Here is a 15878-nt window from a genome sequence, read left to right on the forward strand (position 1 = left end):
CTAAGTGCAGGAGCAGTGGCTTTTCATACCCTGTAAATCTCCCATTCTGATCCAAGGGTGTTTTCACAGTACTCAGCTAATTCCTTTAATGTGCAATAGAGTAAAGGCTACTAAGAATATACTTCCTGTAAACAAGGTGATAGATGGCAGAACGATGTGCCTACATATCTCTTCCCTGTCAGCACAGTAATACTAAATGTGAGTTGAGTTAAAAAGGATCATTGACCAAACTCTTGTTTCCTCAACGGATTGCTTTTGGTGCTGACACACGAGCAAGAACGGTCAAGGTGTGCTGGAGCTGATCACAGAAGTCACTGAAGGCAGGTGAGGGAGGCTGGCTGCTGCTGGCTGGTGCAGATGCATGGGGTGCATTGGGAGGTCGTCTTCTGCAAAGATCTTGGTCTCATAAGTATGTGTCAGAAATGACATTTCCCCCTTGCTTCAGGAGGAAAATCTGTTGCCCAGAATACAAAGCAAGTACGTGCATGTGTAAATTTCAGTGGTGTTTGAACAGCATCTAAGCACCAAAAAATGTCCTGTACTCACTTATATTAACCTAAGCAGATTAAGATCACACTTCTCCTTGAATTGGGGCCTGCTTCTGAAAACTGTCAGGCATAAAAATAATTGCTGTGGGAAGCCTCCTGCCACAGCTCACTGAGACACAATCTTGTGACACAGCCTCTGAGGCAGTTCACCTCACCCAGGCACTTCAGTGCTCGGAGTCAAACAGGTCACGCCAGACCCAGGGATTTTCTTCTACCTTTTCAAGTCCTTTTCATCCCTTGCCTGTGGCTGTGCTGCTGCAGTGCTGAGGTTGGACGAAGAGCCACTGCATCTCTGTATAACCTCTGCAACAGCATCTGCCTCTGAGGTTGCAGGGAGGCGCACAACCTCTCGACTTGCAGTGAACTCCACATGTCCCAAGCTCCCCATCGCAAACCAGGGCTGCAGGCTCTGCTACAGTGACACCAAAAAGCCCAGGTGTGAATCCACCTTGGCTTGGGTTTAATGACTCTGTGGAAATGCAGCAGGAACCTCGGTCACTGTGAAGTCCTGAGAGAGCTAGATGTTTGACTTACCTATCTGTCGGACTCTTCAAGGTCTGCTTAGGTGCATAGAAATGTCTGCCTTTTTGTGAGTGAAGACGCTCACCCTTCACATGAGCTTGTTAGTGCAGGCATGGAAGGGTTGCCTGGGCCTTCCTGGAAGGAGGAAAGACACTTTCTTGTTTCTGTTTCACAGTAACTTTGAGAGGCATGAAGACCCTGGCCGCCTTAGGGCTTAGACCTGTTGAGACATTATACTTTGTCTTCCAGCATGAGCAGTAGAGAATCAAGACATTCCCTCTCCAGGAAAAGCATGGGGTGAGAATTGCATTAGCCACACTAGAAGATTACTCTCCTCTCCCAGGACTTCCAGTTAATATAATTGCCCTTCTTTTTAGTTTTTTCTCTTGCTGAAACAAGCCTGCCTGTGTTAAACAACAGACCCTTTTCCTCGGTTTTGGCCAGAGGAGGAGGCCTTTGTCCCAATAGCCTGGCAGCTGGCCAAGGCAGTCAGGCTGTGGGCCAGGAGGGGGTGAACTTGAAAGGAACAGTGTGTTGTTTCTGCTCTGGTAGCATTCTTCCTTCTTCACCAGTGCCTCAGCCCCTGGCCGCCTTCAGTCGCTCATTATACACAAAAGAACCTAAGGGCAAAAAGAGAGAATTTTCTCTGGACTGCCTGTAACTTGCAATAATAAGAAATAAAGCCATTTCAAGGCTTTCAGTTGTCTCTGTGCAGACGGAGTTGGGAGAAAATCTTAGAACTGGCAAACTTTCTCACAAGGGAGAAGAGAACTTACAGGGGTTTTTTTCCTCCATTTTAATAGCAGCTTTTGTACAGTAATGTACATCATCCTGTCTACTGGAAGTGGTTTGTACCAGAACTGGTTTTACCTTGGCAGTGTATAAATTTTGTTATTGGCCGTTACTTTAGTCCTAGTTAGTATTTTTGCTTTTGTTTCTCATTTCAGTAGTTATTCTTATATAAAGCAGTAAGCAGTCATACGCATGCTCTAGGAAGACAGGAAGAGACAGCGCTTGGGGTTAATAATTATTTAAGGCTGTGTTCTCAAATTTCTTTTGAAAAAATGTAGTGTTACTTCACATTCCTGCAGGGACCGATACTGCAGAGTGGTGACCACTAGTTTGGAGCAGCCAACAACTGGGAAAGGTAGCAAACTAGGTGTTCAGACATCTTCCAAAAATGACATTCACACTGAGGTACCGCAAAGACACTGACAAAAAGGTTTTCACAAGTGGAGCTTCCGACTTGGAAGCTGACACATGCAAGACATTTGGAACTTCGTCTATGAAAGACTTGGATGGATCATTGTGCCATTCAACTTGGCTCCTTGTGTGCTACAGGCACCACACAGTTTCTCTTACTTCTGCACAGAGATCAGTAACTGGAGTTGGTTAAGTTATCCAGTGTTGATGCAGAACTGTCAAGTGATAGCAATTCAACTCTTCTTTTTTTTGTCTTTTGTCTTTTGTTTTGTTCTAGTGATTAGTCACCTTCACCACTTTAAAAAGCTGTGCCTTACTTGCAGTCCGCGTTTCTCTGGTTTCTGCTTCCAACCCTTCAGTATCCATAGTTGTCTCACCATGAAAATATGCAGATTCTGTAAATAAGTCACCTCTCAATCTTCTTTTTTTTTTTGGTAAGCTGACCAAAATGAACTTATCATCTTTCTCTGAAGTGTCCCTTCCAACCCCAGTGTCCATTCTGAGGCTGTTTTCATACCCTGTCTTAGGATGTGGTTACAAAACTGGATACTCTGTGCCAGTGTTGCACTCATCAGTACTATATATGGAAATAAAGACACCTCCACCTCGCTCCATCCCTCTTACACGTCTCAAGAATGCTTCTTCCATCGCTTCCTTTCTGTGGACAAAAATCATAAATAGCAGTCTCCTGTGATTCAAAACACAAAGCAAGATGCCTGCTCTAGGTTCTCAAGTCCCTGGCTGTATCTCTGCAGATTTTCTGAGTAACATATCTGTGGTGAAGCTTTTCCTGCTCGTGAGCATGGCTGAAATCACTGCAACTTTCTCTTCTCTCTGTAAAAAAGTAATAATGCTAGTATCTGCATAACCTACTATGCAACACTGTTCACAAGCAATGTGTAAGAACCTGTTTTCGAAGTCAGATCCAGATTTGACTGGATCTGTTCAATAATACTTGTACAGCTATAAAAGATACATTAGAAATTGCATACAAACTGCGACCATAGTAATTCTTTCGGCAACTCAAACTAGACAATCCTGGCATTTCCTCTGCAGATAACTTTGGTTTTGGCACCTCCAACTCTGTCTAGTTCAACTTAGAAGTTGCTTAACAGCAATAAAAGTACCTGACCACATTTTCATAAGAATCTGCCTTTTCGCTCTACCAATGTGGGTTAATTTTCAGCTTTTGTTTTTTTCCTTCTGTGTTAGCTTACCTTAGCTGGGAATGCAACATTAAAGTACACCAAGTAAAGGAGTCTCTTAGAAGATCCTGTTGAGATTTGCTACTTGATCACGTGTAAGATACAGCATGTTTCCAGACTGAGGCAGCAGCAGAGGCAGTGTGTGGTACAGGAGGGTTGGCTGAGGTATCCCTTGCAGCTGGAAATCCACGTTGTTGGATCCACAGCTCGGAACTGGTAGGAGCAAAGGCATAACACTGTGAAGTTTCCAAGAGGAGAGCTGGACATTTAATGATAAATACTTACCGGCTGGAGAAGAGACCTCGGAGACTGGTAGATGTTTACAGAGTATGGAGAAAGTTATATATTTGCTTTGCTGAGTGTGTTGTAAGGCAAGTGTTTCATAATAGTGATATAATTCCTTTAATAGCTGGAGTAGTATTTCAGAGCTCTATTGAACGCGTATCACTGTTACGTTGTCCAGTTGACAGCCAGACCAGTGCAGTGTTGACCTCTGCAATATATTCCCACAATATGTTACTTTCATACTGTAGGAAGTTGTTTGTTTATTTTCAGCCTTATTGGCCCAAAGTACTTCTAACATGAGTACTTTGTGTGCTACAGACCTAATATTATTCTTTTTTTTTTTTCTTTCATGTTTCTTCCTTGTTCTGGTGTTGTGCCATACCTCCTTGGTGTTTACATCCTTGAGCATTAGTAGTTGTTTGATGATGTGTTTTTCAGGTTATCTCTGTGAGATCTTCCTGTCTAATCTCTGTTTTGGCATCCCTCCATTTTTCTCTGCCAGGTTATCATTCTTTGAGCTCCCTGCATTTTGTCCATGTTAATGTTAATAATGGAATTATATGAGGTTAACAGTGACATTCTTCCCTCTGGTTTCCTTATTCATTGTAGTGTAAGAAAGAAGAAAGAGCATTGTTGTAACTGTCTCATCTAGTTCAGCCTCTGTCACTGGTGGCCATCATTTTGCAGCATCTGTGCTAATTACAGTCTGGTGTATTTGCTTCCAAGATTCCTGTTTGATAAATAGGACGTCTGATTTGCCTAGGATTGCAGTCTCTGGAGTTCTAGGTGTTTCCATGACCCCTGGAGTGCTGTCCTCTCGGAGGGTTCCATATCTGACCTTTAGGGGACAGGTCATTGCTATGTGCCAGTGGGCTACAGTTCTCCTAATCCCCATTGTGCTTTCAATGTCATTCCATGTTATCAAAGTGGCACAATGATTTGAGACAGAAATGCTAAAAGAAAGAAAGCATTGCAAGTGAGCCTAGCATAACTGTCCTCCATATGCACAGAAGCGTATCATCTTTATCTACACATTGTTAAAACTTACACCTTATTTTGTTGATGTGAATAACTGAGAAGAGAGTAAACTAGCAAGTAAGGAGGTTAGTAACTGGGACTCACGGTGTTTCAGACAGACAAAGCAAGTAGGTGCTGTGGGACAAATTACTGCTTACTTTTTCATCAACTTTTGGTTTTAATACGCTCCTTCCCAGTCAGCAGCTGTAAGGTTTTCTTTACTGTCTGTGCTTTCCTTTAGCAAAGTGAGCCTAGGCGAGGCGCTCAGTCGTGCAGCCCAGCCACGGTGCACCGTCCCTTCTCCCACCTGGGACCTGCCCCAGGCTCAGCGCACTCCTAAGCAGTAGCAGCCCAGTGATTATTGGAAAGACGGCACGCAAGCCAAACACATCGACGTCTAATCTGTTCTCCCAAAACCATCCTTTCCCAGAAATCCTTCAAAAGCCTAGCTAGAAATTTCAAGTTTGGAAAGCAGATCATTTGTGCCAGAAAATTCTCTGCTGAGCTGCGGTTAGATATTCTGGGGGGAGAGGATTTCTAACATAGCCATCAGAACCCTGTTTTAGCACCGCAGCAACTGCTTGAATGGCATATCAAGCAGAGGCCCTCACCAATTCATACGTCACATCTAACCACAGTGACATACATTTACTTCCATTTAAAACTGCGGAGAAGTAGGTATGTGCTGCAGCTCAGCTGCATGCGATTGAAACGCAGGGCCTCCCCGCGTAGTTCCAGGAAATGAGTTTGCTGTATCTGTGACAGCCATCGTGTTCACACAGCCTTAGAGCAGCAGAACTCGGTGTGGGGTTTTTCCACTGCAAGCATTAGCTGGGCAAGGCCACGGTTACACTTGCCTGCAGCAGTCCTGCGCTGGCTCCACTGGGTCACCTCTCCCTGCCAGATCCCTGAGGGTGCTGGGGTCCCGGCAGTTTCATCCAGCAGCAGTGGAGCAGTGATGGGGAGCAAGCCTCTGCATCGCACCCACCAAAATGGCAGGGCACTGGAGAGAGCATCAGTCCAAAAATCTCTTCTGAGGTGGAGAATGCCTTTAGGATCATTTTGTCTAAATATGGCAATCCAAGGGGTTTTGAGCCACAAAGTATAAAAACCACTTTTCCCTATGGTTTGGATTGCTGCAATGAGTAATGCTGGTTTCTTAGTTTGGAAAAAAAAAAAAAAGAGTGAGAGTGCAGAAAGTAATAGTAAATATTCATCACCTGGTAACCCAAAAGAATTTAATTTTATTCATCCATATCTGCGTACCAATTTAGTCTTAACTCAAGGCATGAGCAGGCAGCACTGGGAGGTTGGGTTACTGTATAGTACGTTCTTTTTTGTAATTTAAAAGAATGCCAAAGCAAACACAGTTTAAAAAAAAATAACCCTAAAAAGTAAATGGTGTAGTTTGTTGCCCTCCATATGGTTAGCTGTCTCAAAGGTCATAAAACGGGGGTCCTTTGGTGGGACAGCTGGGTTTATGTAGCATATGCAGATTGTTATTTTGGCTTTAAGCCAGATCTACCTAATTTTTCCACTTTGCTTCTATGATGAGGAGAGGTGGTTAAGGTGACTTCAAGGGGCAGTTCTGTGATTTCATTCATATTCGTATTAAAGAGCCTTTTAAAAGTATTTAAGATTTTAAAGCAGTCTAAATAAAATTCAAGTGCCAAAAAAGCAAAGTTCACTTGTTTTATCGAAAGGCTGAGCCTGCAGCCAGGCTCAGCCCCTGTTTGCACCATCTGACAACCAGCACCTCACAACTATTCATGCACTGCACTTGCAGATGATGATGATACTGTGAGGCAAACCAAGAGAAGCCAGAAAATCTACTTTGCTCCTGTAGCCTTCCAGATTGTGGCTGCTTCTGTCTGTTTGTATGCATACATCTATAGATGTAGGTGTGTGCATAGAGCAAGGAATTGCACACATCCAGGAATACCCTGTGCCATGACTGCTGCAAATTCAGAGAAGTATATTTTGCTGCCTTCTGGCTGCCCACCGTGAGGCTGGCATGCAGCACCTGGCTGCTTTGGTAGATGGGGTGCCAGCAGGCTGCTCCCTGCCTGGCACACCACCCCTCTGGCTGGTCCTGCCCCACACTGACCACCACCCCCCCCAGGAAAACAGTCCAGTGCTTTTCACCTTGTCATCCTTGGCAGCGCTCCTGGGCTGAACACAAGTGCCTCTCTCTGCTGGGAGGAGCAGCCACCGAAGAGAGCTGGAGCTGTAAGAAGTGGCTTTTCCTGCTTAAAGTCCTGGAGGGATCATATAAGTAAAGAGCTTTTTCCAGCGACGTAAATGGAGTTTTCTGTAACAGAAATAACCTATGTAAAATAAAAATGAAGTTGGCAAGCAGTATAAAGGCTTAAGCTTAATAAGTGCAATATTTAGTAGTGTATATTTGCTGCTGAGTTTGTAAAGAAAACCAGACTGCAGAGCTGGCGGGAGCTACCAGCTAAGTGCCAGAAAGAGGAATGTCTTGAAGTGTTCAATAATCATAAGGGAGCGTTTGCCTTCTCACCGTGGACAGACAGTACAGTGTCCTTCCTGGAGTGTAGTCATCTAATACCCACCAACGGCAACTTGAACAACTGACTGGGAATCTTTAAAAAGATGAGACATTTCTTAGTCTATTCCAGTCTATGAGTATAGAGAGAGAATAAGCTCTTGGGGAGCCCAAATATTTTCAGCAAAAATATTTCACACCCTTCAGTAGCTACAGGTAGTGCTTTCTATGCTAATATCTATTTTAAATGCAAGCGTTTCATGATCCTTCCTCTGTACCTTTCCTTAGCTAGACAGCACATTAAAGATTGCTTCTTTAATTCAGTTTTTTTATATTATAATCATTTTACTCCTATCTAAATAGAACTATGCAAATTGATAAACTGTGAATAGTCAGTAACTATAGAGCATACATCACCATACATCAGTGTAATTAACAAAGAACTCTGTATGATGTTGTTGAATTACTTATATATATATGAGTAGAGACAAGACTTCAGTGTAAAGAATTATGAAGTTTGGTGTAAAAGCTCTATTTCATTACAGAACAGCATATTTTAATTGTTACCAGCTAATGAAAACCATTCTTTCTACGTTTCAAATTACCCTGCTGTAATTGGTAAGCAAAACTGAGAGGGAGAATACCTCTTTCAGATACAACTTTTTTCTCCTGTACCAGACGTGCGTGATGCAATGTAGTCAAATGAATATGAGAATGTCCAGCTCAGCAGCAGCACTTGCTGTCTCATGTAGTATTATTAAAATGAATAGTTCTCGGTTGTTTTTCTTTAATTCCTTTACTCTGAAGTAGGAAAATGTGCATCCATTGTCTGAAAATTAGTATCTGTTTATTTGTCTGGATATCATAAGCTATATGAACATTAATCTTTTAGAATTTATAGAAGGCAGTTCATGTTCACATAGCTGTGCTCTGCCCTTCTGTTGTACTTTTCAAGATGTAAAATCTTGCAAATACCAACTTTTTGTCTAAAGATCATTGCTCGTGTGTTTGCTAGCTGGACTTACTAATCTTTTATTACCTCTTGAAATAAATGGGTTTGCCTTTGCTTAAAATTCCTCTCTGCTCTAAAAACTTACTCTTCATTACTTCTTTTGGGTGAACATATTGCTTGTGGAATACTAGGAACCATCAATCCATTGCTTAGTCTTACCTGTAAGCGATTGTGAAGCCCTGTTTCTCTGTAGAGCTGTGAAGCATGTGTTTAGCTTTGCTGGCAAGTGCTTCAGAAGACCCCAGTTAGGACTGCTCATGTGAGCAAAACTCTGCCCTTGATAAAATCCTATTTTGATTTAGGATCTCCATCTGGAAGTAAGAGTGGTCACTGCCACTGGGACGCAATTAGAAACATGAAATGTTCTGTGTTGTCTGCTTCCTTCTTGTAAGGTTTTTCTTTGCTGTGCTTCGTAGCCTGACCCTTTAGAATTCCTCCAACCTGAAGCAATGTCTGACAATAAGAATTAGGTTTCCATATCAAAATCCAGCTCTTCTTCACTGCAACAGTTCATGTATGTAGTCAAGTGGAATATAGGGATTTCTGTTTGGCATTTGAGGCAATGCAAATAAAGGATATAAATACGAAGGAAAGAATGAGCAGCAGAAGCCAAGACATTATCCTGGAACAAAAACAAACAAACAAACCAGTTCTCATGCAGACCTTGCTGTTGTAGCAAAGAGCAAGGAAGTGAGGTAAGGACTGACAAGATTAAAATTAGTCTGTTGGCTTTATAGTCATGGAAAATGGCCTTCAGATGTCCCCTAGTCAAGTGGCTTCCCTCAGGAGAGAATCAATTAATCTGCTCTTAAAATCCTCCAGAGATACAGGTTTTGTAACTTGTGTGCTGTACTGCACTGCCTAACCATCCTTGGAATTAAACAGGTTTTTTACTATTGTCTAACTGGCATCTCCTTGCTTTTATGCAAGACGCTTCATCTTGCCATGTCTGGACCCAGGTGTACTCTGAGGCTATTACAGTCATGTCCATGGGCACCACGTTCTCTCAGAGTAACACCTAAGGCTTACTGGATTGGAGCCCTAGCTTTCAGCAAACTTGATTGTAGAAGCTACTAGTTCATCAGTGTAACATTCATCACTACTTCTAAAGAAAGTTGCAGTTGTTAGTGGGGTTGCAGTGATGCTACAGGTCAGTACATTCAGCTTTTTCTGTTCTCTTTTTCACAGCTGATTTTCAGTTACATTTCTGTCTTGGAGAAGAAGAAAATACTTAGGATGCTTTGACAGCCAGTTGCCATCTGGTAGAAAACAGCAAAATGATTGCCTTGAGTGTTTGCTTTATGCCTTGTTCAAATACATTAATCTCCGGTGGTACAATAATCTGTTGAGAGAGGAGACAAAGAGGCAATTCAATATTTTTGTTAGTAGCTCTAATTTTTTATCAACAATAAAGGTGATTTTATTTCAGATTACCAAAGCAAAAGTTGTAAAAAATTCAGGTGAAGAAAAGCATACTGAAATCTTCCAATTCCGGGGCACAACAGGAAGATGAATCTATAATTAACAGGTACAACAGGATGAGAGAGTCAGCAGGCACAGTCAGTCTTGGGGTGTCATGTGGTGATGCCAACAATACTCCATTGTTAGCATGAGATGGATTCAGCTCGTTAAGTACCTGTTTAGATTTGAACAATAATAAAGCACAACTGGGACATGATGTAGTATGCCACATAGGAAATTATCGATTAGTTCAACTCAGCTGTGTGCTGGGTATATACTTCACATGCATGAAGCAAAATTTCCAAAGCTAGGCAAGATTATGGGTAAGGCCATGCCTTAATCTTTTTTTTTAAAAAAAAAAATGAAAGTTTAGGTCTGATCTCATTAATGAGCACCCACCATGTTGCTTGTTTTTGGTGTTTCTTTACAGAACATAGGAAACTTGGCAATCTGACTGTGACAGTGAAAAAGACCGTCCCCTCTCCAGAAGCAATACAGATCCTCTACCAACGCATGAGATATGAATATGAGTTTTATTACTATGTCAAAGAACAGTTCCACCTGCTAAAGCGCAAGTTTGGACTGAAGTCTCCTATCAGGAAACCACGTCCCAGACCCGAGTTCTTTATTCCTTCTCCCCTGGAAACAGAGGAACCGATAGACGATGAGGAAGAAGATGACGAAAAGTGGCTAGAGGATATCTATAAAAGGTGATGGATGGAAGAGCTATCCTTTCTCTTCTGGTGACCCCTGCAGCTTTCTTAAGATTTTTTTAATTATTATTAAAAGTATTTCCTTAATGAACTATGTTAATGTGCAGCAGCATTTGAAACGGAACAGAAGAAACCATTCCCATGTGCTGAGGCCATCAGGAGATACCTGGTTTTGCAGGTTTGATTCATTATACGGTGTTGACTCTATAGCGTCTTTGCTATAGCATAGTTCAAGAGAGAAGTATCTACTGTCTATCACAAAATAACTTTTGGAGTAAAAAATAGTCCTCTGGGAACCTGCAAAACATAGAAGAATAGATTAGACAGTCTTGAAAAGTAAATTTTACAGACTCTCATCTCTCTTTCTCCAGAAACAAGTGTTTATTGCATAACACTGTGGCACTAACTACGGCAGCATGAACTACAGACTGTGAGCCATTTGGGAAAGGTGCCTCTTTCTGCCCAGAGCACACCAGTATCCTGCTGGTACTGTCAGAGCCATCGCCGTGTCTGTGCACATCCAAGGATAGCAGGCTCAGAAAGGGGCTCATAATGGCTTCTGAATTATCGGGTGTGGGAGGAGTGAGGCTGCTATTCTAGCAAATTAATATTAGTGGACTTAAGGCAAGTTATAGGAACAAGATGTTTGCGGTAAACCCTTCTAGAGTGGAAAAAGTTACCAGGTCAGTGAATGGCAACAACAGATGAAAAGTGCAAGGCAGGGTTACCTCAATGGTAAGAGTTTTGTTTATGCAGTTGAGTATGTTTCTATTAAACACTGAAGGAAAAAGTGCAGCATGCAGTTTTTGTGTTCAGGAAGGTTGGTTTTAGATTTTTATTCTTATAGGTCACAAATCCAAAGAGATACGGAAAAAGTTACTCGTTATACTTCCATGATCGGGAACTCCTATGAAGCATGATCAGTATTTCTGCAATTGCAGAATTTAGTTGTTCACATCTGAAGCTGAATGCAGCTGCCCTACTAATGCAAACAGCAGACACCCGCTTCTAGCATGGCTAAAAGTAAAATTAACAATACGGACATACACAACTTCTTTAGTTGAAATATTTTTGAATGATTAAACAAAGAGAAGCAGGTATGCTCTGTGAAACCAAAGCTGATTCAGTGATGCATTGTTAAGAGAGTCACTGCGAAAGTTGCCCTTGTTAATCACTACATTCTCAGCAAACACTAGAAAGGGGATGGGTGGAGGCTGGGAGGGGAAAGGAATAGCTCCAGCTCATGACATGGTGTGTCTGCAAGGTGTGTGTCCCCAGGGTTCCCTGTGACATGCAGGCTTGCCAGCTATTCAACAGCCTGCCGGGACTGGTGGTGCAGAAGTGACAGACCTGCAGGCAGCGATGGGCAGAGCTATTTGGCCATCTGCTCCGTAGCAGATTAAGGGTGATCTGGGGGGTCTTGATGAGGCCTTGGCCTCTTGCACACCGTTGTTGCCAGAACAAGGTGGACTACTGGAGGATAATAGCAATTAATTCCTGTCCTAGAGCACAGGAAAGAAGCAGGGCCAAGGAGCTGCAGCTCCTTGCCAGGATGAGTCCCAGCAACACTTTAGCGGCAATGCACCTCTGTCCAGCTCACGTCATTTCTCAAATACCTACTGGGCAATTTTTCTTCCTATTCTATGGCTGCCTCAGCAGTGTGTCTGCTGTCTGCAAGGTCATACTTCAGTTTGCAATAACAAGCAAAAGTTATTTTGTGATGGACAAGGCGTATAAACTCAGACTAAGCTCAAATTTGCTTTCCAAGGGTTTGCTCTTCCACGAGCCTGCTGAGAGCCAGTAAACATTATGGCCCATCTTCATCACCAGTCAGTCTTTACTGTACCTACACGCAGAAAACAAAAATAAAGGAGTGCACTCATGTTAAGACAAGATGCTTGTAAATTACAGAAAATAATACATAGAAGATTCTGTTCTCGTTATTAACGTCCCAGGTTAGTGGTAGCAATGCGCTGCCACGAGGGATCATGTTAAAGAAAGCTGAAAATGGCACAGATAACAACTAACATATTAGCTAAAATATGAATCTGCTGCATTGTATATTTTAAGTGGTTTCTATGAAATTACATTGAAAGAGTAATGATTAGTTTACACACTGTGGAGTTGTTATATATTGGAAAGAAAACTAATATTCTCGCTTTCCTGAAATTCTGTTTGAATCCTTTTTGCCAGTGTTGTAACAGAATAATCAGTCACTTAACACATTCACCCTTCCTGCAAGTTCACTGCCGCTTACCATAAAGTCTATTTTTATCTGTTTATTTAATGGTATCTTCAGCCATCACTACTTATAACCTAAATACAAAACCTGTTTAATGATTTACGCGCTAGGTTTTAATGTTGTATTTTTTGTAACAATCAACCTGGCCTCTCTTCCTAGAATGGTACTTCATACATTTATCTGCCACATAGCATCTAAGATTCCTGGTCCTATGGCCTGTTTGTCTGTCATGAAATATATTTTACTTAATTGTTAAAAGGTACATTTTAAGCCGGTTAATCTTTGACTTATTTATTGAAACTTTTCAGCACATTCCAAATTCTAAGTTGCTCAGGAAGAAATTGATTTAAGTGGTTATATTTTGATCTGATGAATATTTCTTATTCCAAAAAGAAAATCATTGTTTGTAAGCCTTTAGCCCACGACAGCTTTGTAGGAAGTGCCATGCATGTGCTTGTAAATCTTTGTGGGGGGAAAAAGGCGGGTGCTTGACATGTATGAAAATAAGAAAACATATGTGTACATTAGCTTAGCTATAAATGAAAGCAACGTATGTTTTGGGATGAAATATTCTTTAACTTATTCACTACCATCTCCTGAAATATAAATAAGCCATATAACTCTTTATTTTTCAGTCCCGTGATGTTTAAAAATAAAACTTGTGCATTTCTTCCTAGCACCATAGCCCGCTTGCTTACGCTAGTTTTCTTGCCTGGGTACAGTGGCTGTAGGTAAGAGGACGGAGTTGCACCTAGCAGAGCAGGGCTGGATATGGCACAGCTTATCACCTGCTACTCGTACTTGAGCAGCGAGGTGGGGGCAGGTTGTTCCTGGGTTATTCTATGTCCTGAACGGTCTGGAGGTGTGAGAGTCAAGTCAGAATTATTTTACTCACCTGAGATGTGCAGTAAGTACCCTGAAGTACCTTGTCTCGTGTGCTTTGTGGCTGCTAAGTAAAAAGAAGTTTTATCCAGGAGAAAAACAGCTTGGTCCCCATACGCTGCATTTTACTAGACGTGGTATTCGATGGCCGGGCGTAAAAGCTCCAGTAGTCCAGAGTGATGCTGTAATGCAAGTGAAACATCAGTGCTTTAACACTAAAGAGAGAATCAGCCATTGTTAAAATGCAGGATTCTGGAAAAAAATAAATTTTAGTCTTAAGTTCCAAGTGACAGTGACAAATGGTGCGGGTTTTTGTTCCTGTTTAATTTACTTCTCTTCCACATAAACTGCGCTGATGATACAAGGCTAAGTCTGAGTATCTGAAGTGTTCTCTACTTAAATGTAGAGAAGTAGCTCGGCAGAACTGAAGGTATGTAAAATTGATGGTGTATTTGAAGCATTTCAGTTCCTTTGCAATTCTTTATCATTGGACCTTTGATGAATTGTTTGAATATTATAATATAGAATGGTATGTAGTATCATAAAGATACAAACAAAATCACAAATTTTAAACACTGGAGAACAGATCTGTGCATTCCAGACACTGAATTCTTCCTCCTTTCAATACTTGATGTAATAAAAATATTTCATGTAAAGTGGATTTTTTGGCTTACAAACTGCTTGCCAACTTGGGTCCTCTTATCAAACAAAAAAACATAGTCCACCAAAGAATAAAACTCTACGTCACCTAAAAAAAATAAAGGTCTGTGATTCCCAGTTAAGGGTAATGGTTCTCTGATCTTTCCTTCCATTTTAAGAAAGGGAACATCTGTGACATTAGACCGTGGCCTAAAACAACACAGCAACATTTTTGAGAGCTGGAATACTGTAATACAATACCACAGCATTCCTTCTGTTTTATTTTTAAGGAATCGGCCTTTATTGCAGAGTTCAGCAAACATGTAAAACACTGTTGATCAATCTGCTTGCATAAGCCAGGACCAGAGAAAAGAACTGAGCGTTGTTACATGTAGACCTCTATACACAGACTCCACAGGAAAAACAAGAAGGGTGTTACCAAGCCTTGGAAGTGCCTGTCCGGTGGTGTTAGGATCACCACGACCACTTTTTGCAGTCTGTCCCAAGAGAGTGTTTGCAAAGCCAGGCTCTGCTTAGGTGCCCACAGGTACGGTGTGAAGGGTGCTCGAGGGCAGTTCCATGAGAAATGGCTATTGGAGGGCGAAAAAATCCCCTGCAACATGTTCAAGTGGATGGAAAGGATCTTATTTTGAAGGTCAGAAGTTAAATCTCAACCAGCATAAATCAGTTGCTGATGTCTCACAACTGAAAAACTGTCATACTTTTTTTTTCAGTTTGCCCAGAAGTGGAATTGCATGCCAAGCTACAGCGTGAAGGGAGTGTCAAAGCTCAGTTGTAAGCTTTAGAAAATAGGTGTGTGTAATGGAAGCACCAGCACACCGTAATAGTTGTGTCCCAGCACCAGCGTCTGATGCTGTCATACTGGAAGAGCCAGGAGGTGGAGTGGAAGGTTGTTCTGGGGAAGGGGGAAGGTTGTCTGCACGTACACATTGAGCCTTTCAGATATCGTAAGATGGTAAGATTTGACCAGCGGTATACTTGAATGTGGATTTTGAATATGACCATGGGGATTTCCTTTTCTCAGTATGTAAAGGAAGAGTGCAAGGCTTGTTTTGTGCTTAACTGGTTGTGGCTGAAGGGGTAAGTTAATAACACTGCTGTCAGCCAGGGCTGGTAGGAGTGTGCTTTATGCAAACCTTTGCTATCCTTCTGTTCCCTTCTTCAGATCCAATGGGCAAAAAGGCTGATGGCAAAGAATCCTGCTACACCGCAGGGGAACTGATGCTGTGAACAGTAGAGATTAATGTGAATACATGGAGGCAATGCTGTTCAGGGTTAAGAATAATGGTCTGAACACTAGGATCATACAGAGCACCTAGCAGAAATGTTACACAAACTGCTCACTCTCTTTAGGGCTTTGGCTCATCTGCAAAACTTGAGACCATGCTTCAAAAACAAATGCTGCTTCACATTTGTGATTTGTATTAAGGTAGCAAATTTTTGTCTTTCTCTATATACTTCCAAATTGCCACTCTACCTCAGAAACCTGGGAGAGTATAAGCACACAGCCTATACCTATGTCTGATGTGCAGGAGCTGATCAGACTTGATCCTTCAGCAAACCTCTCTCCAGGAGGAGTGCAAGTAATGACCTGAGTGAAATTAATCCATCTCGGTGCA

General features: G+C 41.9%; 1 protein-coding gene across 1 annotated transcript in view; it reads left to right on the forward strand.

Moving 5' to 3' along the window:
- Positions 1–14255, forward strand: part of UST (uronyl 2-sulfotransferase) — a 166294-nt gene extending 152039 nt beyond the window's left edge. Inside the window, exon 8 of the mRNA XM_040598992.1 lies at positions 10193–14255. Within this exon, the coding sequence (XP_040454926.1) occupies positions 10193–10476 (284 nt within the window). The 3' untranslated portion in view covers positions 10477–14255. The remainder of the gene's footprint in view (positions 1–10192) is intronic.
- Positions 14256–15878: the final 1623 nt, after the last annotated feature.

Source organism: Falco naumanni, chromosome 6 (assembly GCF_017639655.2).
Source record: "Falco naumanni isolate bFalNau1 chromosome 6, bFalNau1.pat, whole genome shotgun sequence".
Lineage (NCBI taxonomy): Eukaryota > Metazoa > Chordata > Aves > Falconiformes > Falconidae > Falco > Falco naumanni.